General features: G+C 50.3%; 1 protein-coding gene across 3 annotated transcripts in view; it reads left to right on the top strand.

The window, feature by feature from the left end:
• HERC2 (HECT and RLD domain containing E3 ubiquitin protein ligase 2) overlaps positions 1 to 24,291 on the top strand; it is a 224,127-nt gene extending 199,836 nt beyond the window's left edge. For all 3 annotated transcript variants that reach the window (XM_081241778.1, XM_081241777.1, XM_081241776.1), the window contains exons 80-93: positions 4,478 to 4,655; positions 5,175 to 5,336; positions 7,386 to 7,477; positions 7,690 to 7,829; positions 11,428 to 11,615; positions 12,357 to 12,554; positions 15,357 to 15,440; positions 18,939 to 19,080; positions 19,210 to 19,404; positions 20,059 to 20,171; positions 20,807 to 20,997; positions 21,851 to 21,956; positions 22,277 to 22,489; positions 23,626 to 24,291. In XM_081241778.1, coding sequence (XP_081097904.1) covers positions 4,478 to 4,655; positions 5,175 to 5,336; positions 7,386 to 7,477; positions 7,690 to 7,829; positions 11,428 to 11,615; positions 12,357 to 12,554; positions 15,357 to 15,440; positions 18,939 to 19,080; positions 19,210 to 19,404; positions 20,059 to 20,171; positions 20,807 to 20,997; positions 21,851 to 21,956; positions 22,277 to 22,489; positions 23,626 to 23,898 — 2,275 coding nt within the window. In that variant the 3' untranslated portion in view covers positions 23,899 to 24,291. The remainder of the gene's footprint in view (positions 1 to 4,477; positions 4,656 to 5,174; positions 5,337 to 7,385; positions 7,478 to 7,689; positions 7,830 to 11,427; positions 11,616 to 12,356; positions 12,555 to 15,356; positions 15,441 to 18,938; positions 19,081 to 19,209; positions 19,405 to 20,058; positions 20,172 to 20,806; positions 20,998 to 21,850; positions 21,957 to 22,276; positions 22,490 to 23,625) is intronic.
• Positions 24,292 to 25,447: the final 1,156 nt, after the last annotated feature.

The raw sequence follows: 25,447 nt of genomic DNA, 5'->3' as shown, positions 1-25,447 counted from the left end.
GGCCCGCGTACAGAAAAAAAAAAAAAAAAAAAAAAAAGTTGTATCTGATGAGCCAACAAAGGAGTTAAAGTGAATCAAAAAACATACTCGAAAGAAACCAGAAAAAAAGAAAAAATGGAGTAAACAGATGAGACAAATAGAAAACAAATAGTAAGGTATAGATCTAAACCAAAATATATTAACAATCACATCAAATGTTAAATGATCTAAACACCACACTTAAAAGTCATTGTCAGAATGCATATCAAAGCAAGATCCAACAATATGCTACATAGAACAAACTTTGTATTTAACATGTCTATATTTAAACACATAAATCGATTAAAAATAAAAGAGTGGGAAAATATGCTAACACAGATTAAAAGAAACCTGGAATGCCTATATTAATATTATACAAACTAGATGTAACATCAGAGAATATCATAAAAAGGGTCATTTTATGATGATGATGTGGTCAGTTCATCAAGAGGACATAATAATCCTAAATGTTTACACAACTAATAATAGATCTTCCAAATATTTGAAATTAAACAAAATGACAGAGCTGTAAGGAGAAACAAATTTACAGTTGTAGATTTTAATATCCCTCCCTCAATAACTGATAGGTGGATAGAAGATGTGTCAGAAGACTTGAACAACTTTATCCACCAATTTGATCTAATTACCACTATACAACACTACTTAACAAAAGCACATTCTTTTCAAGTACACGTGGAATAGCTGCCAATATAGACCGTAATTTGGGCCAGAAAACAAATCTCATAAGTCAAAAAGATTCAAGTCATATAAAAGATTTTCTCTGACCACAATGGAATTAATTAGAAATCAATTACTATAAAGTATGGAAAATCCTCCATATATTTGGAAAGTAAATAAAATGTAAAAATAACTAAAATGTAAAAATAACTGATGGGTCAAAGAAGGAATCAGTGCGAAATTAGAAAGAATTTTGATCTGAGTGAAAATGAAAACAATATATAAAAATGTGTGGGATCCAGCAGAAGCAGTACTTAGAAGGAGATTTATAGCATGAAATGCCTTTTTATAAAAGAAAAATGATCTCTAAACAATAACCTCAGCTTCTACTTTAAGGAACTAGAATAAGAAAGACAAAGTGAGCAGATTGAAGGAACTAAGAAAGGTCAGAGCAAGAATCCATGAAATAGAAAACAGAGAAATAGAGAAAAATTAAAGAAAACAGAAGCTGGTTCTTTGAGAAAGTTAGCATCATCAATAAAACCTCCATCTAGACTAATCTATCTATCTATATACACACACACACACAAATTATAGCAATATCAGGAATGAGGGAGTTTGTAGTTATTGAAAGATGAAGTATATTAAATAACTTTATGCCAACAGATTGAACTTTTTAGACGAAATGGACAAATTCCTCAAAGGACACACATTCTTTAGTGCTCACTCAAGAAAAGTTAGATGACTTGAATGGCCCTGTGTCTATTTAAGAAATTGAATTTCCCACAAATAAATCCTCAGGACCAGATATATGACTGGTGATTTCTACCACACATGTAAGTAACAGATAATACCAGTTCTTCACAGTCAGTTTCAGAAAATTGAGGAGGGAATTCTCGCCAACTTAGTTTTTTGAGGACAGCTTTACTCTTATATCAAAACCAGACTCAGATGTTATTAGGAAAATATAGACCAATATCCTTCATGAGCATAGATGTAAAAATTCTTAATATTTTAGAAAGTTGAATCCAACAATATGTAAAAGGATAAAGCAGTAAGGCCAAATGATGTTTTTGCCAGTATGAATAATTGTTTTAACATTAGAAAATTGATCAGTGTAAAAAAGAAAAACTATATAGATTATCTCAGTAGATGAAAGGCGGAAAAGCATTTGGCAAACTAACATTTGTTTCTGATAAAAACTTTCAGCAATCTGGGAATGAGAGAAAACTTCCTCAGCTTGGTAAAGGGCATCTCTGTTAAAGGTAGGGCTTGACTTCCCTGGTGGCTCAGTGGTTAAGAATCCGCCTGCCAATGCAGGGGACACGGGTTCAGAGCCCTGGTCCGGGAAGGTCCCACATACCGCGGAGCAACTAAGCCCATGCACCACAACTACTGAGCCTGCGCTCTAGAGCCCGCGAGCCACAACTACTGAGTGCCTAGAGCCCATGCTCCGCAACAAGAGAAGCCACCGCAATGAGAAGCCCGCGCACCGCAACGAATTGTAGCCCCCGCTCGCCACAACTAGAGAAAGCCCACGCACAGCAACGAAGACCCAACACAGCCATAAATGAATGAAAGAAAGAAAGAAAGAAAGGAAAGAGAGAGAGAGAGGGAGGGAGGGGGAGAGAGAGAGAAAGGGAAAGAAAGGAAGGAAGGAAAGAAAAGAAAGAAAAGAAAGCTAGGGCTCATGTGGTACCTGATGGTGACAGGCTGAACACTTTCCCTATCTCCAGGAACAAGACAGGACGTCTGCTGCTGTCTGTCACCAGTTGTACTCAGCGTTGTTTAGCAGGTTTAGCAAGCGCAGCACAAGAATGCAGAGGTAACAGGCATTCAGATTGGAAGGAGAATTAAAGCTGTCCATTTACACATAATATGATTATTTATGTAGAAGACCTGATGGTATCTACAAAAAAGCTACGAGAATTAGTGGGATTAGCAAGGTTGCAGGAGAGAAGATCAGTAAATAAAAGCCGATGGCAGGCAAATAAAGGAAACATTTCTGCATTAAAAAAAGTCAACCGTGTGTCTTTATACATATACATATGCAATCAGAAATTGAAATTTTAAAATACCATTTATGGTACCCTCCCCCTAAAATCGGAATAGTAAGGAATAAATTTGACCCAAAGATATGGATAACCTACAGACAAAAAACTGTAAAATATTGCTGAGAGAAATTTTTAAAGACCTAAACTAATGGAGGAGTATGCTGTGTTCATGGATTGGAAGACTCAGTATTGTTGATTTCTTGGTTTTCCCCAAATTAACCTATTGATTCAACCCCTTCCCCATCAAAATTTCGGTAGAAATTGACAAGCTGATTATAAAATTCACGTGGAAGTGAAGAGTACCTACAATAGTCAAGACAGCTTTGCAAATGAGGAGCCAGAGTTGGAGGACTGACACTATTTAACTTCCAGTCTCATTTTAAAGATACAGTAATCAAGACAGTGTGGTATTATTGTAACAAGTGAGAAATATATCAGTGGAGCAGGATAGGAGAGGAAGTCCAAAAACGTACCCACAAATACGGATACGGTGAGTGTGGAAAAATGAAACTTGATTCCTCCCTCACAGTTTGCAGTGCATAATACGAAAGTGCAAAGACAATTTACTGGAGAAAAGATAGTCTTTTCAACAGATGGTTTTGAACAATTGGACAACCGTATGGTAAACAGTGAACTTAAATTCTTATCTTGCGCCATTAATATCCAAAATTGAACCAAATACTTCATCTACTTCTACCTGGGCCAAGTAGCCATTCTTCTGTTCAGATCTGGTTTAAAGCATGGACTGTGCCACAGACCCAGCGATCCATCCAAAAACAAGGACTGCAGCCTAAATTCCAAATACCACAGACTAAAATCTTCAGCCCTGCCTAAGGGGACACCTCGATCTTTGTACTTGAATTCTTATCTTGCATCGTATCCAAAATTAACTCATAAATCTAAAGCCTACAACTAAAAACTTCTAGAAGAAAACATGAGAGAAAACTTTTGTGAGCTTAGGTCAGATGAAGATTTTTAGATAGAACTCCAAAAGCACAATCCAGTAAAGAAAACTAGGATAAACTGGACTTTGTAAAACTTGTGAACTTCTCTTTGAGAGACACTGTTAAGGGATGGAAATCACATGCCACAGACTGGGAAAGCATATTTACCACATCCTATATCTGACTCAGGTCTTATATCCAAGATCATTATAAATAGCTTTCAAAACTCAGTAATAAGAAAAAGAAGTTTGTCGTCAGGCTTGCCATGTTATATATAGACTAGTTGACTCCTTAAATGAAATGTTGATTTATAGCAAGGGTAGACAGGCTGTTTCTGCAAAAGGCCAGATAGTCATAAATATTTTAGGCCAGCCACATACAGTTTTTGTTGTATATCCTTCTTTCGTGGTTTTCGTTTGTTTGTTTTACAACCCTTAAAAAATGCAAAGCCCATTCTCAGCTCACTGGCCTTTCAAAAACAGGTCATAGGCCAGACATGGCCCATCTGTAAGTGCTGGTCTTTCAGCCCCTGATTTAGACTGTACATCTCCTCTCTGGCATTTGGGCAGCTTGTATAAAAGGAGGTAGGTAGGGAATTACGTGATTTTGAGTTCAGGCCTGAATGATTCTTCCAGATTGATTGAATGATTGACTTGACAGATGTATGTAGGTTGAGAGGTGTACATTGAATAAATGAGCAACAAACCAATAGCCTATATTTAATAATTTAAGAATATTTAAGAATGAAACTATTTCAGTTATCTTTGGGGACCTCTTTTGCAGTCCGTGTGACCGTCCTCGTGTCATTGAGTCTCTGAGAGGAATAGAGGTGGTTGATGTCGCTGCTGGTGGAGCCCACAGCGCCTGTGTCACTGCAGCCGGGGACCTCTACACGTGGGGCAAAGGCCGGTATGGCCGCCTGGGGCACAGTGACAGTGAGGACCAGTTGAAGCCAAAGCTGGTGAGGAGGAGCTGTGCTTGGGAGGCCTGGAGGGACAGCTTGCCATTGTCGTTATGCTCTTTAAAAATCCACAGTATTTCCTGTTCCAGATTCTTTTTAGTTTCAGAGTTAACAGTGGTTTTTTTTGGTGGGAATAAAAACCACCTTGGTATATATTCCGTGGGTCGTTTAAACAGGATAGCGTTTGAAATACCCTTTTATCTACACTAGTAAATATTACTTGGCATCTAGCTAGAGGCTTTGTCTTCTGGGAGGTCCGCTGTGATTCAGGTGAGGCTGTGGGGTGAGCGGCAGGACTGAGCACTGGACACTGGGCCCTGCTCCTCCCGCTGAGATGCTCATAGTTCAGACATGCGAGGGTGTCTTCTGTCTTGGCCTGCAGGACCGTTAAGATTCCCTGGTCTTTGTAAAGAATTAAGGCAGCCACCCTCCCCCCCGCAAGTCCCAGCACGTTAGCCCCTCCGGGGAGAGCCTCCCTTCTGATGCGGTCGGATGTCCTCAGTGTCCCTCTCTCTGCAGGTGGAGGTGCTGCAGGGCCACCGCGTGGTCGACGTTGCCTGTGGCAGTGGGGACGCCCAGACCCTCTGCCTGACGGAGGACGACACCGTCTGGTCCTGGGGGGACGGGGACTACGGCAAGCTGGGCAGAGGGGGCAGCGACGGCTGCAAGGCGCCCGTGAAGGTACGCTGCCCGCCGCCGCCTGCGTCTCAGGAGTAGCCTCGCTTCATCTTTAGCTTCTTTGCAAAACACACGATGGGTCACTGGGTGAAAAGGGAGTGAAAGACCCAGAGGTATGACGATAGTTTTAAGCTCCGTTTCGCGCTCTCTCGGGAATGTCTGTGGTCAGCGGGGCATCGCGCAGCCCGTGGTTTTATTTAGCCTGCGGGCCTGTTTGAGGAGGACGACTTGTTCCCACTCTGCAGTTCACAGAGGTCTGTAACCACGCACTGCACTAGTATTCGCTGAAAGGCTGCATCTGGCTTAGCCAGAGGCTGCTGGATGGACATCTGTGAGAAGCCAAGAGAAGCGGCTCCGCCTGGGCCGAGCGGCTCTGGGCGGTTTATCGGTTTATCGACGTTTGTGATCACGGCTGTGTTTTGCCCTCGTGAATAGGGAGTTGGCGGAGGTTACGTTCATCAGTGTGTTTGGGTCACATGCTGACCACCTAGCGGCCTGCGGGACGAGAACACAGCAGGGCTGTTCACCTGAGGTGATTTGCTGTGGACTTGGGAGTGTCGGTGCCGTGAAGGAAAGCTAGAAGTTGTCTCTGCTTGGCATCGTCTCTTGTTGGGGCCCTGAGACTGCGCGTGCAGAGTAGAGGCCCACACGGTGCATGTGCGGCCTGGGGAGGGGGTGGGGAGCCACTGGAGGCTGTCAGAATAGGAGCCTGAGCTGGGGCTGCCGAGCTGTTCTTCTCAGAGCCGTGCTGCTCAGTAAAGCAGCCGCTGGCCACGCATAACTACTTAAGTTTTGACTTAAATCAGTTAAGAGTGAGTGACATTACAGTTCATTCCCTCGCTTGAACTGCCCACATTTCACGTGCTCAGCAGCTGCGTGTGCTGCCATGCTGGGCAGTGTGGGCACAGCAAGCTTCCATTACCACGTCGAGTGGTATTGGCAGGTGCCGGCTAGAGCCAGGGCCTGATGAAGAGCACGTCACCTGAGGCACCTGCACCTCTGTGCCATGAGGCTGGCCGCAAGGAGACACCCCTCTTCTTCGGGGCCTCCTTGGCAGGTGCTGCTGGAAGACCTGGGACTCGAGGCTGCCTTCTTGTCTTTACCACCACTTGCTCTTTTCCCTCACAGGTATACGGTATCTTAACCACGTTACAGGTTACTCATGGTTTCCACATTTATGAAAAAGTTTTTGTGGGCTTTCGTATGTCAAGAAGGCATTAGACAAAGGCTTTGCACCCTTCAGGGTTGAGATGCCGAGCGTTGGGGGGTGTTGCGGGGTGGAGGCCATTACTGCTATCATTGTGATGGGGGTAGGGTGAGAAGAAAACTAAGAGAATTAGGGGCTAATGAATTTAAATTTAAGTTTGAGAACTTGAGTCTGGAAACAGTCACAGGTAATAAGGAGCATAGTTTGCTAGGTGAGGAAAGACGTCAGCTAGGTAAATGAACCCCAGCAAGAGCTCTGGGCGCTGGCTGTGAAGGGTCTGCACCCTTGAGCATGCAGGGCTGGAAGTGGGGTCCAACACGGACCTGATCAACGTCGTGTGTAATTGGAATAACCTGGGCAGGTGGATTGCTCGTGTCTGAAGTCAGAACCCTGGTTGTCTTGGCCGTCCGTCCCCCATTACCTGCTGCTTCCCCGTGGGCCTGTGCATCTGAGAGGGCTGGAGGGCAGATGGGAAGTGCAGGGCTTGCCGGAGAATGGGGCCACCACATCACAAAGAGAAACGGAGTTGGGAGAGTGGATGCTGGGGAAAGCGATCATAGACCTTCAACAGTGACGTGTTCATTTCCAGCGGTGTGTGGCGGGTCTCACGGGTGGTGGCGCAGGCGCCTGGCCATCTGTGGCCTGTATGCCCTCAGAGCCAGGCTCCTGCCCCTTCTGAGAACACTTGGCTGTGTGGAGTGGGGTTTTACGTCGTAATAAACGTTTGGCGTAGGAGTAAAAGGGCTTTCCGAGTTCTCTGTTCGCGTCACTGCGGTCTCTATCTGGGTGCAGCCGTCAGCAGAAACCTTGATTGAATCAGTCTAACTGAGCCTTTTCCCTTCCAGATCGATTCTCTGACAGGCCTTGGAGTGGTTAAAGTGGAATGCGGGTCCCAGTTTTCTGTCGCCCTGACCAAATCTGGTGCTGTCTATACTTGGTATGCAAGATTCTATTTATTTAAGTCCACCAAATCCAGATTGTTCATTAGAAGTCGCTTTAACTGCCTTTTTGTAGGTAGAAATGTGGCTTCTGGGGCAGGCTGTGGTTTGTGTCTTGCAGTGTCAGTGTGGTGTCTGCTCCAGGAGGGTGGCTCAGGGTGGTCACCAAGATGGCTTTGCACTCACAAGTCCCATGTTTCCTTGTGTGCAGGGGCAAAGGTGATTATCACAGGCTGGGCCATGGATCTGACGACCATGTTAGAAGACCACGGCAGGTCCAAGGGCTGCAGGGGAAGAAAGTCATTGCCATTGCCACCGGCTCCCTGCACTGTGTGTGCTGCACCGAGGACGGTAGGTGGAGGCCCGACCTTGTAACTCGGAGGCGTTTGATCTGAGAGGCCGGCTCAGGGATAATACGCGCGGCTCTGAGGTGGAGGCGGGATGGGGAGAGTCATACTACACTCTAAAATCTTCAGCCCCTGGTGTTAACACCGGTGAACATGTTGTGTCTCGTGGCTAACAGAGCAGGCCTGACGCGGCTGTTTTTAGAAACACTCGCCTGCGAGGTTGGCCTTCGGCTGGCTCCTGGGAGCCTGGATTTTAGGAGGGCTCCCACCAGCCCTGATTGAAGGAGGCTTTGTTAGAATGTTTGCAAAGAGCGTGGTCTCTGCCGAAACCTGCGTCCTTCTGGGGGTCTGGAACTTGGGTACGTGCCAGGCAGAGTGCCTGCCTGACCTGCCCCAGTCAGCACCCTGGCACCGAGTCCCTTATGTCCCTGCTGGACAGCACGTCCCAAGGGGCCACAACTTGTTACTGAAGGAACTAAGTGTGTCTGTGTGACTCCACTGGGCGGGGACCCTTGGAAGCTCGCTCCTGGTTTTCTCTGCACTTCACGCACGTGCCTTTTCCCTTTGCTGATTTTGCTTTGTGTCCTTTCACTGTAATGAATGATAGCTCTGAGTCTGGTATGTGCTGAGTCCTGGAGTTCTCCTAGTGAATCATCAAAACGGAGGGTGGTCTTGGGAACCCCAAGACAATGGCAAAAGGGAATTACGGATGGAGTTAAGATTGCCAAATCAGCTGACTTTACAGTATGGAAATGATCTAAATCATTAGGTGAGCCTAGTAAAATCTCACACACCCTTCAGTGGAGAAAAGGAGGCAGAAGATCAGTGAGAGAGACGTGGTGGAAGGAGAGGACGGAGAGATTTTCCAGTTACGAGAGGGTCTCAGCTTGCATCGCTGGCATTGACGGTGGCGTGAAGGGGCCGGGGAGCATGGGTGGCTGCTGGAAAACTGCCATTCCCCCAAGTTTGCTCCCTTTAAAAGGCTTTGGTGTGGGCCTCCCTGGTGGCGCAGTTGTTGAGAGTCCGCCTGCCGATGCAGGGGATACGGGTTCGTGCCCCGGTCTGGGAGGATCCCATATGCCGCGGAGCGGCTGGGCCCGTGAGCCATGGCCGCTGGGCCTGCGCATCCGGAGCCTGTGCTCCGCAACGGGAGAGGCCACAAGAGTGAGAGGCCCGCATACCGCAAAAAAAAAAAAAAAAAAAAAAAAAAAAAAAAGGCTTTGGTGAATTATATGAACACGTGCCCTTTAATTAGTTTCGATGCATGAGTTTCATATATGAATATGCAACTTCTGTGGCTTGTGGTGGGACTGATGTAGTTCTTGATGAAATTACAACACACTTTTATTTCCTTTATTATAATTTTAAAAATTTTGAAACATATATATAACACACTTAGAGAACAGTTGCAAGTGTAGTACAAAGAACTTTTTCTTTTTCCATGTGAGAGATAGGTGATGCCGTGGTGCCCCATGACCCTGAACAAGTGTGTATTTCCTACAGTGATGGGCCCTGGGCTACCTAATCACAACATGGCCTTCAGTGAGAAAATACACACAGTCGTCCCTCCACCTGACCTCCCTCTCTCTCCCCTCACAACACGGGCTCCGTCAGCCGTGCTGCTCTTATCTCTATTCTGAGACGACCCTCAGTCACCCCTCAGGGTCATCCTTGTCAATCTTCTTCAGTCCTCTTGGACTTTTTGGACCTTGACACTTTTCACACTGGTTACAGGCTGGTTATTTTGTAGAACATTTCTCAATTTGAGTTTGATGTTTCCTCAGTAGATGCAGGTTGCATGTCTTTGATCTTAATTTATCCTGCATTCCTAATTCATCCTCAGTTCATCAGGGGACATGCATGTTCTCTTTGTCCCATTACTAATGGTGTTAATATCAGTCACTTGATAAAGGAGGTGTAGCCAGCCTGTTCCCCTGTGAACATCCTTTGTAACTAATAAGTATTTGGGAGGGTGTTTGAAACTATATAAACATTCCTTTTTCACTGAACATTTTATTTATTCTCATCAGATATTTAAATTTTTGTTGGTTTGTTTTGATCTTGTCGGACTCGTGGTTTCCTAATTTATCTAATGAGTTACATATAAGCTGTTGCTTTTACTTACCTTGATGCTCAAATTGTGCCCTGTGTGGCTGGCTTCATGTCCTGAAGTTCCCACCCCGTCATTCATTGAGTACTTCCTCGCTTTCTGGCACAAAAAGACCTTCTATCCTTGTCTTGACTCTCCATGTCTCAAGCTCAGAACTGTCTGTTTCCGCAAGGAGCCCTGGTGCCTTTAGAGGAAAATGGTGTTTGAAAGACAAGGTCAGGTCTGTAGGTGTGCTCATCGCTAATGGGATGTCACTGCTCCCAGGCCTTCTCAGTGGACAGAGCTGGGGAATATATATGTATATTGTATATATGTATACAGTACAATGAATATATATGTAAGTAATACACAGAATTACATCTGTGCTTATTTCTATATGTATATATGTACATAGAGTACCACTTGTTCACACCAGTACCCCAAGGCACTGGACCACAGGTTCATTCTAGTTTTCTCTCTTTCCATACTTGTTCCTCCTTTCTCTTTTGGTAAGCAACCTGGATCCCCTTACTGAGTAAGGAAGTGATTCACTTGCTCTTCCTGTAGTGGCTGGTGTCCCATCATCGCCTTTGCCTTCTCCCCTGCGCGGATCCTCACCTCACTTGGGCTGTGACTGCCCACTCTGGACCGTGTCCCCGCTTGGGTATACTGCTCCCTGCTTTGGCTGACTTCCCACACCTGGCTACCCTCTGTGTGGAAGTCCTTGTCTCTCGTGTACTCTGATTCCCTGCATCCGGCTGCACCTCTGCAGAGAGGCTCTCTTCCCCTTGCACTCTGACACCTACCCAGTGGCTTTAGGACTGAGTTCTCCAAGCAGAAAGGGGCAGGACACAAGCACACTGCCCTTAATCATGTGGACCTTGCACTTTACACAGCGGTGCTTATGGCCTTATAGCATCCTGAGGAGTCTGTGGATTTGCAAAAGGCTCGCGCCGTTTCTAGAGAACTAGACTCATTTCTGTTCTAGTCACCACCTTAGCCATACAGTGGTGTTTCATGGTTGGGATCTAGTATGGTGTGCTGAAAAATACGATTCTCATCAGTGAGATATGAATGAGAGATTCCTACCTCACGTTTAGGACATGAGTAACCATTGGAAGAACAGCATGTTCCTTTAAAACATGGATTCTGTTTAGTTAAAAACTGACTTTCTCTTCCTTTGACATACACAGTCCATTTGGACTGTGAGTATTTACCATCTGTTCTGACGTTACTTGTTCTGATTAAGAACTGCTCCAGTTACATGCTTAGTCCTGTGAGCAGACACGGTTGGAAAAGCCGTGTTAGCAGCAGGGGAAGGGTCCTGGGAAGCCTGCTCCCTCTTTGAGTGTTGTGATTAGAGACATCTGGATCACCATAAGGTTAACATTGCACAGACGACCGCCGACAGCCAGCTGGAGGGCAGCGAGGACTGTGTGTGTGGGAAGATGGTGGTGGTTGTGCGTTCATTGGTGCTAGTATACCAGTCCTTGTTCTAAATCCACTGCATTAGGTGAAGTTTATACGTGGGGCGACAACGATGAGGGACAGCTGGGAGATGGAACGACAAATGCCATCCAGAGGCCTCGGCTGGTAGCTGCTCTTCAGGGCAAGAAGGTCAACCGCGTGGCCTGTGGCTCAGCACACACCCTCGCCTGGTCGACCAGCAAGCCCGCCAGTGCCGGGAAGCTCCCTGCCCAGGTCAGTGGCGGTTGGGCGAGTGGGCCAGCAGGCATGCAGGTTGTGACAGAGTTACGGCCTGCGTATTGAATTACGCGTGTGCAAGCGTGCGCACACTTGGTTTTCCCCTTATGCATTTCCAGAGGTGCTCTACTGACAATAATGTATAATTATTGGTAGTGGTAAGAACAGTATTTTTAAGAACGTTAATTACTCACGCCAGTCGACATTCTGTGTGTATCAGTGTGTCACCTTTATTCAACGTTTGATAAACTATATAAAACCATTCTGGTAGTTCAGGCTGCATGTTTTCTGTAGTAAATATATTTCTATACGCTAATTTTTTTTTTAACCTTCTCCTTGGTTTACGTTTCTTGGCTCAGGCAAAATGGCCAGAATATTATTTTAGAAACAGCAAGATTTTTTTTTTTTTTTTTTTTTTTTTGCCGTACGCAGGCCTCTCACTGTTGTGGCCCCTCCCGCTGCGGAGCACAGGCTCCGGACGCGCAGGCCCAGCGGCCACGGCTCACGGGCCCAGCCGCTCCGCGGCACGTGGGATCCTCCCGGACCGGGGCACGAACCTGCGTCCCCCTGCATCGGCAGGCGGACTGTCCACCACCAGCAAGATGTTTTTAAACCAAACTCAGAAGTCATAGTGCTTCTCTGTTTTCCAAAACAGTATTTTCAGAATCTGTGCACCGCACAGTGGCCCCTCTGCGCGTGTGGCACCTGAGTTGACTTAACGCAGTTTCCATGTTCCAGGTCCCCATGGAGTACAACCATTTGCAGGACGTCCCCGTCATTGCGCTGCGGAACCGGCTGCTGCTGTTGCATCACGTCTCAGAGCTCTTTTGCCCCTGCATCCCCATGTTTGACCTGGAGGGCTCCCTCGATGAAACTGGACTCGGGCCGTCTGTGGGCTTCGGCACGCTGCGAGGCGTTCTGATATCCCAGGGAAAGGTACCACTCTGGTAGCAGTTTTTACTCTAGCTGATACTGGTATCTTCAGTAAGTTTTATCCAACAGAAACTCCTAAATTGGGAATATATTGAATACAGCTCATTCAACGAACGTTCACTGAGCACCTACTATGTGCCAGGCCCTGTCCTGGGTACTTAGAATGCATCGAAACAGACAAAAATCGCTTCTCTTTTGGAGCTTATGCTAAAAATGAAGAGTGTGGTGCTGCCTTTTTCCCCCTGTAATCTCTGTTTCCCACCTCCCCAGAAGGTTGGCAGAACTAAGCTTCCATTCTTGCAGTGCTCTCTGCTGTTCTGGCCTTGAGGCTTTATGGCAAATCCCTACTGACAGCAGGAAGGAAAAATAATGGGATAATTGCTTCCCCAGGGGATGTCCAACAGAGGGACCCAGACGTTACAGATCGCTTAGATAGAAGTTCGGTACCAGGATATGTAGAAATTCCTGGCCGAAGGGTAGTTTAACAGCCTCTGAAAAGAATCATGAATGAAGGCTTCTGAAAGTCATGAGAGAAATTTGGACCCATTGACGTTTGTGATAATTTGAGCTTTCTAGAATGGAATGCCTGAAGTCATCAAGTTTCTGGCAAGCAGCTTGACAGGATGTCCTGGAAGAGGCTCAGTTGTTGTATGGTAGGGGGAATATTTGTATAGGGAAAAAAAAGCATAGAGGTCAAATTGAGGAATCCTAGTCCTGAAGAGTCTGATTCTGTGACATATATTGTTATCCAAGGTTATGGTCTCTTCTTTTTTTGTGTGTGGTACGCGGGCCTCTCACTGCTGTGGCCTCTCCCGTTGCGGAGCACAGGCTCCGGACGCACAGGCCCAGCGGCCACGGCTCACGGGCCCTGCCGCTCTGCAGCATGTGGGATCCTCCTGGACCGGGGCACGAACCCGTGTCCCCTGCATCGGCAGGCGGACTCCCAACCACTGTGCCACCAGGGAAGCCCTGGTCTATTCTTTTTTTTTTTTTTTTTTTTTTTTTTTTTTTGCGGTACGCGGGCCTCTCACTGCTGTGGCCTTTCCCGTTGCGGAGCACAGGCTCCAGACATGCAGGCTCAGCGGCCATGGCTCACGGGCCCAGCCGCTCCGCGGCATGTGGGATCCTCCCGGACCGGGGCACGAACCCGTGTCCCCTGCACCGGCAGGCGGACTCTCAACCACTGCGCCACCAGGGAAGCCCCTGGTCTATTCTTAATGATAATAAAATTTAGATGTTTTGGAGTACTGTCCAAACAGATTTTTTTTTCGGGATTAGCTTTTTTTCCTAAAATACCTGGCCGAAGGAGACTGGTGCACACGTTTTATTTTTATGTGTGGCTTAGAGACACGTAGACAGTGATGAGGACTGTGGTAATGGTAAGAGCTCTCTGATGACCCGGAGCAGGAAAAAACTGTGGGCAGTAAAATCAATATGAGACTTTACTTCAACCATTTTTCAGTAATAGAAATGGCAAATTTGATTACTTTCCCCGTTTTTTTTTTAATCCCTCAAAGCGGAGGTGATAATAAGCAGTAAATGGGGAAAAGCCTCTCCTTGTAGCGGGGAAACAAAGCGAGAGGTAGCACGTGTCTCACACCGAGTGTGTGAGTGTCCTGCAGGCTGGGAGCGCAGGGCGGGGACGCCCGGGGAGGCTGAAAGGCACCCTCAGCCGCGGGGGTATCGGCCTCTCTTCTGGTCCTCGTTGGAAAGGACCGCCCCTGCTGGAAGTTCTAGGGAGGGGGTTTCGTTGGTGACCGTGGAGAACTGTTACCAGGGCCCAGAAGAGAGTGAACCACAGGAGGGCGGGGCCCGGCGGGGCGCTCCGTGGGGAAGGCAGCGCGTGCCTGGAGCAGGGCCGGGCAGCGGGGAGGGCGGTGGTCCTCGGGGTGCAGGGCGTGCAGGAGCGCGTGGGGAGCGGCCTGCCTCTGCGTCGCCTCTGTGGCGCGGGGGGTGTGTCTGTGGGCCCCCCGTGTGGTGGCAGCCCCTCTGCCCTTCCCGCCTTCACAGGTTGGAGCTCTCAGGCTCTGACCTAAGCGGGGGGGTGCAGACCTTGCTGTCGGCACCTCGGGGCCCGCCCTCCGCTCCTCCCCCAGCCGCCCCGTCTCCAGAAGAGAGCTCGGTCGTCCGCTCGTCAGGGACCTGGGCTGCCACCGGTCCTGCCTCCTCCGGGGGTCTGGACCCTCCTCCTGTCCTCACGCGCGCGCCCGCGAGCACGTGTCCCCCGCACCCAGGCCCACCTGGGCACGCGTCTCCCCGGGTGAAGTTGGGGCCTGCTCCCTTTGCTTGCCGTCCTCACCCTGGGTTTTCCAGATTTCTTTCAGTGCCCGGTGCCCATGAGTCCCCTCCCTCGCTGGCTTCGCCCTCCCCGTCCCGACCCTGGCCCACTCCCCGGCCCTGCTGCGGCTTTGTGGCCGGCGTCTCTGTTGGGACAGCAACGCTGTATACTTAGTGCCTCAGTCCTGCAGCTAGCGGACTTGCGGTTTGGCTGGGAAACCTCAGTTTTCTGTTTAACCCTTGGAGCCTGGCCTGAGCCCTGGGTTGGAGCAGGTGGTCCCCGGGCTCTGGCCCTCGCTTCTCTCTGTGCAGTGCGTGCCGGGTGCCCCGTGCCTCCAGATGGCAGGCAGGGGATGCTGCTAAGCACTGGCCCTGCCGGCTGCCTGAGCCTCTGCGTGGGCTTGCGTGTTGAGGCAAGGCTACCGCCCTGGGACAGCCCATGACCCGACAAATGGAGTTTTGTGATGTGGAATATCTGTGGGTAATACTTTCTATATCACATTCTAAATTTTGTCTGTCGTGTTTTAGGAGGCGGCTTTCCGAAAAGTAGTACAAGCAACTATGGTGCGAGATCGCCAGCACGGTCCCGTGGTGGAGTTGAACCGGATCCAGGTAACAAGTGGAGATGGCTTTCTGTTCTTAGATGTGATGGCTTTGTGGTTGTGAATCCTGTCCCCTCAGCCGGGGGCAAGTACTCGTAGAAAACCTTCTCTCATGCTCCTGCTTTAGAGAGCAAGGTGCCACGTGTGTGAGACGTCCAGTGCTGAGACCGCCAGGTGGCAATGTTAGTGGTTTTCTTTATAACAGAAAGAAGAAAGGCTTATTTCAGATAACCCAGAAGCACAAGTCCAGATAAGCAAAAGGGGAAAAGTAAAAATGACCCATATTTCCACCACATAGTGATAACTGCTGCTAACATTTGGGGGGGCGGGTGTATCTGTTGGTTGTAACCCGAACTGGATGACTCTCTTTTGCAACTTGATGTCTTTTCCTCTGAATGCATTGTAATAAGCACCTCCCTGTCCCATGCTGTAGGGCCGTGGGATTGTTTACGCCAACCAGCTGCCCACGTTGATTTCTCTGCTGGGGGCTAGAAGGCTATGCCTGCTTTTCTAGGGTACAGCAGGGCCCGTTGGTGTGGCTCCAGCTATGTGTGTGTCTTCAGTCACCCCCTTGGGTTAGGTTTTGACAGGCAGAGCAGGTTCCCTGTTCCCGCCAGCCTCATACCTTCCCCGGCTCTGATGGCTGCTGACTTTGCCAGTTTAATCGGCCAGAATCACTTACACTAAGACTGTGCCACAGTAGTCATCGAAGAAGTGAAAAGTAGACTGTCTCTGAATTTGTACTGCTGCCAAATGTATATAAGCTTCGAGCTAAAAGAATTCATTAAAACCAGAGGAAACCCAGCACTGCTGATGGCGTGTGTGCACTTGACATTTCCCACGCGAGCGAAGTCAGCCCCACCTCTTGGAGCAGGAGCAGAACCTGAAGAGCAGACGCTTTGTTCCCGAGCCGTGGTGTCAGCACATGGTGTTTACCCTGATGTTGCTTGTATGACTAGACTTTCTTCCAGAGCTGTTCCTGGGGGCATTTTTAATTAAGGCATTAAGCTCTTTTCCTTTGTCGGAGAACACATGTGACCATGCTGATGGAAGTGGTTCCTTCACCGACGTCATAGTGTTTAATGTGAAGCTGGAGGTCAGTCAGCCCATTCCACACACAAACGGGCTGTTTAATTAGGGTCATAAAAAAGCTTTTATTTCCCCACCTTGGAGGATCATGTTGGTTTGCTCTACATTATTAGGGCGTAAATACTAAAGTTCATAAGTGAGGAAAGCTGACCATCTCATCCAGACAGTTGGGTGTTCCTGGATTGCAGGCCTGCCTCAGCTGTGCACAGGCACCACGTTGGGGCCCGTGGCCCAGTGTGGGGGTCCAAGCCCAGGGGCCTTGGCACCAGGGAACCTGGCTAACCTGGAGTCCACACCAGGCACATTTTTCAGTCATTGTGTGCTCGATGTCTCTTCTTTTCTCACCTTGGCATCCCCAGCACAGTGAGTTATGAAAATGCTCGGTGCGTGTCTGAAAGAACAGAATAGGCAAGGAGACAAACAAATTCATATTATACATTTTTTAAAGGGCGTATAAACAACCTTCAGCACAGCGTGCAATGCTCATTGATGTCACAGGGGCCACTCCGGGCCACCCAGCGGTCCTCAGGTGCCAGAGCCAGGTTCCCTTCAGTTCAGGGTTTCAAACACACTCTTGAAATTGGGCAGGTCCTCCACAAAGAGGGAGGTAAAGTAGAGCAGAGTGGTGGGGGGACATTCTGTGACCCCACGTTGAGCCTAGACACCAGCAGTGACCCAGAAAGGTGGTGCGGGCATCCTCTTCCCTGTGCTGTCCCGAGGCTGTGGCCTTCTCTCGTGGGGATGCCCTTGGAGACATTTTCTTACTGTCTGTCGGAAGTGCTATAGAGACACTAGAAGTAGGCCATGTTCTTGGAGGGTTTCTCTGTGTTTGAATTTGATTTAGTTTTGTAACAGGATCTAAAGATCTGTGTACATTAAAAACTTTAAATGTATTGCAGATAATGCTTGCTCGTTTCTGCAAATTTAGAAAATTCAAATTAAAAACCATTAAAACCACCTATATTCCTGCTGTCCAGAGGTGTCAGGTACACAGCCCTGTCCTTGCAGTGTCCTGGCTGTGTTCACATAGCCATGTTCCTTCACAGCAGCTGAGAGCATCAGTCTGTGTTAAGTGGCACTGTAAATGGAGGTGATGTGGCCTTTCGGGTGGGCAGCAGGTCTGTGTCTTACCCCTCACGTAGGAACACATCCTTCTTCCTTTCTGTAGCTCCCTCTCCCCTGGGGCACTGTGTGCCTTAGAGAGCTGCTGTTAAGGTCAAATGAAATGACCTATGAGAACGTGCAGCTGACTGTGTGGTGCACAGGAAAACTCACTCCACAGGAAACTACTATTATTGTCATTGTCCTTATATTTTTAGTCTTGAGAATGATAATTTATGCAGTGAGGAGAATTAGCTGTCAAACTCAACCTAGAACTCACGAAGCAGTTAAGGATGGTGAGAGTTGAGCCAGAAGAGTCCAGTGAAAGTACATTCTCACAGTCATGTTCTCCTTAACTTCTCATTTTGCAGTCATTTCAGACTGAGCTTCTTGGGTGATTCTGAAGCACAGCCTAGGCTGCAGCTGCAGGGTTACTGAGGCCACACTGAGTGAGGGCTTGAGGGCCATAGTTATGATCTGTTGGGGAATCTTAGCTTATGATGAGAAATACAGGTAGGACAAGTGATCATACTGGGAGACACAGTGACCCCAAGAGTTGAGCAGGGTCCGTGCAGGTGAGGCAAGGAAGGGAGGAAGGCTCCGTCCTGGCCCAGATACTACAGGCCAGGTTTGGTCTCAGAGCCCCTGGGGGTGACCCTGCCAGGGCTGATGGTCTGCTCGGAGGGCGCTTTCAGGGCTCCTGGCCGCTTCTTCACGGAGACCGTGGTCAAGGTCACAAGGCGTGAGGGTGAGCCAGGCTGCAGCTCCCACCCGCCCAGGCTGCTGCTGCAGTGCTTCCTGTGGTCTGTGATTTTTTGAGGGCGTGTTTGCTTAGCCACCACCGTCCTGCCGTGCTGCGTGTGCTGGCGAGCGCACCCCGGCCCCGTGAGCACAGCTGTCCAGCAGGCAGCCTGCATCAGGGGAGGGAAAAAGAGGAGCTCAAGGCTGTTCTTCGGGGTCCTCAGCAGGCGTGGGGGAGGAGGCGAGGACACGGGTCAGTCCCGGGAGGTCCAGCAGCCCTTCACGCGCGCACAGGTGTGCTCGGGGGGTTGTGCTTGAGCTTCCTGGGCGCTCGCGGTGGCTTGAGGTTGTAGGGGCCATGCCGCACGTCTGGGTGCTGCTTGCTGTCTGTAGGGTCTCCTGCCCCCGCCCCCCGCTGGTGACCAGGACAGGACAGGCGAGGGTAATGGGAGGGGTGACCGGCCGCAGGGCCCTGCTTTGGATGCAGGGGTTCCAGGGCCGGCCGGCTGCCGAAGATGGCACCTGTGTGCTTTCTGCTGTGGCCCCTGCTCTGTATGTTCTTTGTCTCCCTCTCTAGGTCAAGCGTTCAAGGAGTAAAGGTGGCCTCGCGGGCCCTGATGGGACCAAGTCTGTCTTCGGGCAGATGTGCGCTAAGATGAGCTCATTTAGTCCTGACAGCCTCCTCCTCCCACACCGCGTCTGGAAGGTCAAGTTCGTGGGTGAGAGCTTGCGTGCGCTGAGGGGCGGTGGTGTGATGGGTGGTGCGAGGAGAAGTGAGCGGCCCCCAGCCGCTCCCCAGGGGGCTCTGGCGCAGTGACCGTGAGCTGCCGACCCTCCTCTCCCCCCAGGTGAATCTGTGGATGACTGTGGTGGTGGCTACAGTGAGTCCATAGCTGAGATCTGTGAAGAGCTGCAGAATGGACTCACCCCGCTTCTGATCGTGACACCCAACGGGAGGGACGAGTCGGGGGCCAACCGCGACTGCTACCTGTTCAGCCCGGCTGCCAGGGCGCCCGTGCACACCAACATGTTCCGCTTCTTGGGTGGGCCTCTTGCGTGGGTGCAGTGCTGCGGCCATTCAGCTGTGTGTGCCCTGTTAGCTTAATGGCTGCTGTGTCTTGGGAGTGGTGTAGCTGTTTTAAATATCTCCTTTTAGCTTTCTCAGTGTGTAGCTGCAGGGACATGCAGAGCTGGACCATTAGCCGCTGTGTGCTGAGGACCAGAAGGTGCCTTTGGCCCTCAGAGGATCTGAGATAGCACGTGTCTGCATCTTAAACGTATCTGAAACCTGGGGTCAGATCGTAGGATGTCTTGATACCTGGCCACCTGTTGGTCGAGGGCTGTGCCCATTAACTCACGGCACTGCCCGCACCTCTCCAGGCACCGCGACCGCCTCCTTGAGAAGCTCTAGCTGTTGGCTTTGCCGTCAAAGGATGGGCCACTGTGGCTACAGCTGCTGGTGGAAAGACCAGAAGAGTTATAGACTCACCCGTAGGAGCAGAAGGGAGTGATGAATTCAGAGTAGGATATAAGGTTTGAAGGACAGACCTAAGTCTCTGTGAATTGGGGTAACGTTGGCTTAGAAGGCACTGAGGCCCCAGTGAAGAGCTAGTTAGTCTCCGCTGTCTTGCTGAATGGACTGGACGTTCGGTCATCCGTTCCAAGTATCTCCTGTCTCTTGTGCTTTGAACGAGCAGGTGTGCTACTGGGTATCGCCATCCGGACCGGGAGTCCTCTGAGTCTGAGCCTTGCCGAACCTGTCTGGAAGCAGCTGGCTGGGATGAGCCTCACCATTGCAGACCTCAGCGAGGTAACCTCCAGGAGGGAGAGGGCCGAGAGACGTGACACCTTGTGTGCCCAGCACAGGGCGTGGGGGGCGTCCCCTGGGGTCTGGTTAAGAGGCACCGGCTGTCCCGAGGTGTCGACATACTCGCAGGTGGTCAGGCTGCTGGCCGTCGGCCGCCTTCTCGTAGCAGAGTCAGGGTGTGGACACAAGGCCAGTCCGCTTCTAGAGCTTGATGCACCAGCTGCTTGCAGGCTTTGCCACTTGTACGGTCTCGTCCGATAAGAAGGCCCTCTGTCTTTCCTGTGGCACAGCTGAGGCCATGGGCAGCTGGGGGGAAGCTGAGGCTCCCGGGGCCTCCCTAGGTGTGGTTCCCTTGGGGCCACGAGTGAGGTTGGGACCCTCTGGGAGCCGCGCCTGCTGCGCTCTCCGTGAGTGGCTTTAAAGGCTTCCTTGTCACACGTTCTTTCTTCAGCTCCTCGGGTAACACGCTTCCCCGCTGCCCCTCATTTACTTCCCGGCACGCGCGGTACAGCGGGAGCCCTGCCGTACGCCCCAGGCAGGTGGAGGCCTCGCGCGACCGCGTGTCGGGTGTGAACTGGGGCCTGGGGTGCGGGAACAACCCCGACCCAACAAACGGACTCCCTTCCCCCCCTTGTAAGGTTGATAAAGATTTTATCCCTGGGCTCATGTACATCCGTGACAACGAGGCCACCTCGGAGGAGTTTGAGGCCATGAGCCTTCCCTTCACGGTGCCCAGCGCCAGCGGCCAGGACATCCAGCTGAGCTCCAAGTACACACACATCACCCTGGACAACCGTGCCGAGTATGTCCGGCTCGCAATGAACTACAGGTGCGTGGTCGTCTGCCCTCCAGTATTTCAACTCGATAAGTAACAAAAATAGCAGGAGATGGTTTGCTTGGGTGGCTGCATTCTTTCCACAAGTAACATTTAATGGACTTGGCTCCATTGTGATCAGGGTCGGAGTACTTATTATTCTCACCCGAGATTCCTGGCTCTGATCAGAATACCAAGGTGAAGAGAATCCCCCTGTTTGGGGACTGTCCCAGCAGAGGTCACAGGTCTCTGTGCGCCACCTCTCCAGGAGCAGGGCTGTGTTTGGGGCGTCGCCACCCCTCACCTGGCCCTCGCGACACCGTCAGTTGCGGTTGCTGCATGGCCTCCGCCTGCCATCCGCTCAGTGTGCTCCTTGGGGTCCTTCCCCTCCAGAAGCACCTGGCTGGGTGTTGGGATGAGGCCCTGGGCGTCAGGTGGGCTTTGCTTGCTGGGCTCTGCCTGAAGCCGGTCCTGGCAAGTGTCTTGTGCCGTCCACCCGTGGTCCTTTCTGTCTCGTGCCCTAACTCGCCAGTCACCAGGGCCTTGGACGCGGCATCTGCTTCCGGGAGGTTCTTACCGTGGATGCTGTGAGGCCTGCTCGCTGCCTCTGCTTGTCGGACTCCGGCTCCTTCCGGGGAAGCGGGAGTGGGGATTGAGAATTGCGTCTTGGAACGTGTATAGCCGTAGCTAGTTTTTGAGGTCGCATTCTGTGTGCCAGTGAGATGGCCCCCACTCCGGGAGAAGCTCTGAGACTCTGTGTCTGCACAGCACACACCTGGCTCGTCTGTGTGGCGAGGCTGGGTTGCTATGAGCGGGACAAGATCTACGTCACCAAAGACAGAAGTGCAAAGCGAGTGTTTTCTTTCAGACTCCACGAATTTGACGAGCAGGTGGCTGCTGTTCGGGAGGGGATGGCCCGAGTCGTGCCCGTGCCCCTTCTTTCTCTGTTCACCGGATATGAGCTGGAGACAATGGTACGCCCGCCGCCTCGTGCCGCCGCCCTGCAGTGCCTCCTCACGGCCATCCACTGAGTCAGTGCCCCCAGTTCACCTCTCCGTTAGCTCTTGCACTTGGAGGTCTGAGATAACGCTTGTGCCTTTTGGGTGAAGTAAGACGTGTCCAGGGAGCGAGTAGCCCCCGCCTCCCCCACCCAGCCCCGGCCCGCACACCGCGGGCCACAGCGCCTGTCCTCCCACCCATCCCCTCGGGCCTCCCACGCCTGAGCCTCCCCACACCAGCGCTGGGAGAAGGGAGTGGTGGACCCTGTGCTGACGCAAAGCGTGTCCCTCCGCAGGTGTGTGGCAGCCCAGACATCCCCCTGCATCTTCTAAAGTCGGTGGCGACGTACAAGGGCGTGGAGCCTTCCGCGCCCCTGATACAGTGGTTCTGGGAGGTGATGGAGTCCTTCTCCAACACCGAGCGCTCCCTCTTCCTTCGCTTCGTGTGGGGCCGCACGAGGCTGCCCAGGACCATCGCCGACTTCCGGGGCAGAGACTTCGTCGTCCAGGTGCGGCCCCGACACACCCCGCCCCGTCAGCCGAGGGTCGCGTTCCTCGCACGCAGCCCTGCCCCCGCTGGGAAGGCGAGCAGGTCTCTCCTGTGACGTGGTTTTCCTTCCCCCCCGGAAACAAAAATGAAAAACACGTAACTTCTTTGGTTTGACAGCTCAAAATTCTATGACTACAGGTCTTGGGTACCACCGCCTACTTCTAAAAAGGGTATCTGGCCACCACCAGAATACACTGCCGTTATGTCAGCGTATCCTAGATTGTTGAGCACACACATCACTTAAAGCGTTTATTTGATTCTCTGGTTGAATTAGGTGAATTCACTGAGTAATGCTGCTTACTGAGAAAGATCAGCGCTCATCAGATCGAGTTTTGCTTTGAGCTCTGACTCTGCGGTCCGTGGTCAGAGACAGGCTCTGTCTACCTGCCAGGCCCTGGGGGTGAAATGACCTGATTCCCCACTGCCTACTCTCAGCTGACTTTGCCAGTCGCAGTGCTGAGGGGTGGAGTTGACCGCAGAGAGACAGATTGGAAGTCCACTCTCCTGCATGTTTGGGTGGGGGGATTCGGGGACGGCTCCTTGCCCAGTGCAGCCTGTCCTGGGCCTCTGGCCAGGGTTACAGAAGTAGTCACCTTTAAGAGCATGTGTAGTTTTCCTCTCAGAAGGGAGGTCATTTGTGGGGTTTGTCCACAGTTCTTGCTGGCTTCCTAGCATCTTAATCTGTTGTGGTTGAAAGCGGGCTGATAGATTCAGGGAGAGCTTCCCCACATGGGTGATGGCTAAGCCCGTGCCTTTGCACTGAACCCTGTGTCAGCGGGTCTGGGGTCCCACCTTGTTGATCGGGGGTGGGTGGAGCCATCTGACTCTCCTCACAGCGTTGGTTTGTAAAAAGCAATTGTCACCGTAACCAGTTGCTATTTTTTAATTGAAAGTCCTGGGAAATAATAAGTTGCTCCTTTTTATTTCTGAAATTGGGTAGATTTTGTGTTTTCTGATATTTTGTTATTTTTAGCCAACAAAATATGATGCTTTATGTGAATGAGGGTCAAGAGTCTAATGAACATAATAAAATAGATGGCAGGTTTACCTGTCCTTGTACATAGTCTCTGATTATTTCACATTTCTCATTAACAGGTATTGGATAAATACAACCCTCCTGACCACTTCCTTCCTGAATCCTACACCTGCTTCTTTTTGTTGAAGTTGCCCCGGTATTCCTGTAAGCAGGTGCTAGAGGAGAAACTGAAATATGCCATCCACTTTTGCAAGTCCATAGACACCGATGATTACGCTCGCATAGCCCTCACGGGAGAGCCGGCTGCGGACGACAGCAGTGACGACTCCGAGAACGAGGATGTGGATTCCTTTGCTTCCGACTCTACACAGGATTATTTAACAGGACACTGAGGTGGAGAAACGCCATCCATCACAAGACACCGCGAGACTGAGCGAGGAGGCGGGGTGCTGCCGTTCGGGCTGCGGGGCGTGACGTGTGCCATGAGAAGGGTCAGCCCTCTGACGTGCGGGAGCGTGGTCAGAAAGCCGGCCTCGCACGTGGAGACTTAAAAGGGGCTTCCTACCCACAATGCTGCATTACATGTAGGACTTCTGCGTTTACTAAAGCGTGTAAATGTTTAATATAAATAATGAATTGCAGCGTCCCAAAAATGAATAAAAAGCCTTTTTCCCTGTGGGTGCAATAGATTATTTTTTTTCCCCTTCCTTTTAAGTGTCGTGCATTGCCTTGATTGTACATTGGAAATACTGTGTAACAATTAAATCGTATTATAAATATTTCAATTAATTTCCCTCGGAATTTGTTTATTAAAAGTTTTTTGAACATTAAATGATCAGTATTACTTGAATGCATCCAGAGGTTATTCAAGCCAAAATCAAAACGAAAAGGCCATCACCTCGCCTTTCCTCCCCAGGTGCACATCCTGGCGTACGCGGTGTGTGCCTTGAATTGAGGCCTTTCTGTGAGCAGTATCATAACTTCTATCATGGAAAGCACTATATATAATGTTTGTGTCACGTATATGCCTGAAGTTTAATTCCCTATAAATAAAACGTCTGTCACAAAACTGTAGCTGGACTTTCTTACGTGGTTAGACTCGCACTGGTGGATGTGCTGCCATCCCAAAATACACTAGTGTTTGATGCAGCATTCGTTAAAGACATTCCAGCCTAGTTCGACTGTTTTGGTTACAAAACCAAACTCACTGCAGTGACAAAGGGAGTGGTCCCCAGGAGACTGGAAGGGCTCCGGGGGAGCAGCTAGGGTCAGGAGCCTTCAGCGTCCCTCCCCTGTCCTCCACGCCGTCTGCCTCTGCAGCCTTGGTTCCGTCCTGTGCCATGGGCCTGGGGGCAGGGGAGTGTCTCTGGTCCAGTCGCCCATGGAGTAGGATTTGAGCTGCTTGTTCCAGGATCACGTGTGTGGTAGGCTCTGCAAAGTGAAGGACTGAGACCCCAGGAGGGAGATGGCCGGCAGGCCTAGTGCAGTGGAGCTTGGGGTAAACGGTATCAGATGGAGGCAAGCGGTAGGTATTTCATGTGGGAGACTTTCTTTCCTCGGGGATTCAGTGTGTCACATTAAAAGATCCAAAGAGAAATTTTTTCTGGGAAATTATTCGTGACCAAATTGGTGAACGTTCAGATTAGCCCTTTTTTCAGCTTGTCTCAAAATTTCCATAAGCTGTGAGGTGTTTTTTAAATCACCATCCCTTTTATTGTTAGTCAGCTTTGGCTGCATAACAAACTACCCCCAAAGTCGGTGGCACACGAGAAGCATTTGTGTCTCTCTGTGCATCTGGGTCGGCCAGTTTTGGCCGCGTGGCTCAGGACTGGGGGTTGGGTAGGGCTCTGCTTCACATGCCCTTCTGACGACGACCCAGGGCGGGAGGGCAAGCGAGAACAGGTGCAGCCTGTGCTCAGGCCTATATTGTCCCCTCCACTC

Source organism: Mesoplodon bidens (assembly GCF_964165515.1).
Source record: "Mesoplodon bidens genome assembly, chromosome: 8".
NCBI lineage: Eukaryota > Metazoa > Chordata > Mammalia > Artiodactyla > Ziphiidae > Mesoplodon > Mesoplodon bidens.
This window is presented reverse-complemented; position numbering and strand designations above follow the sequence as displayed.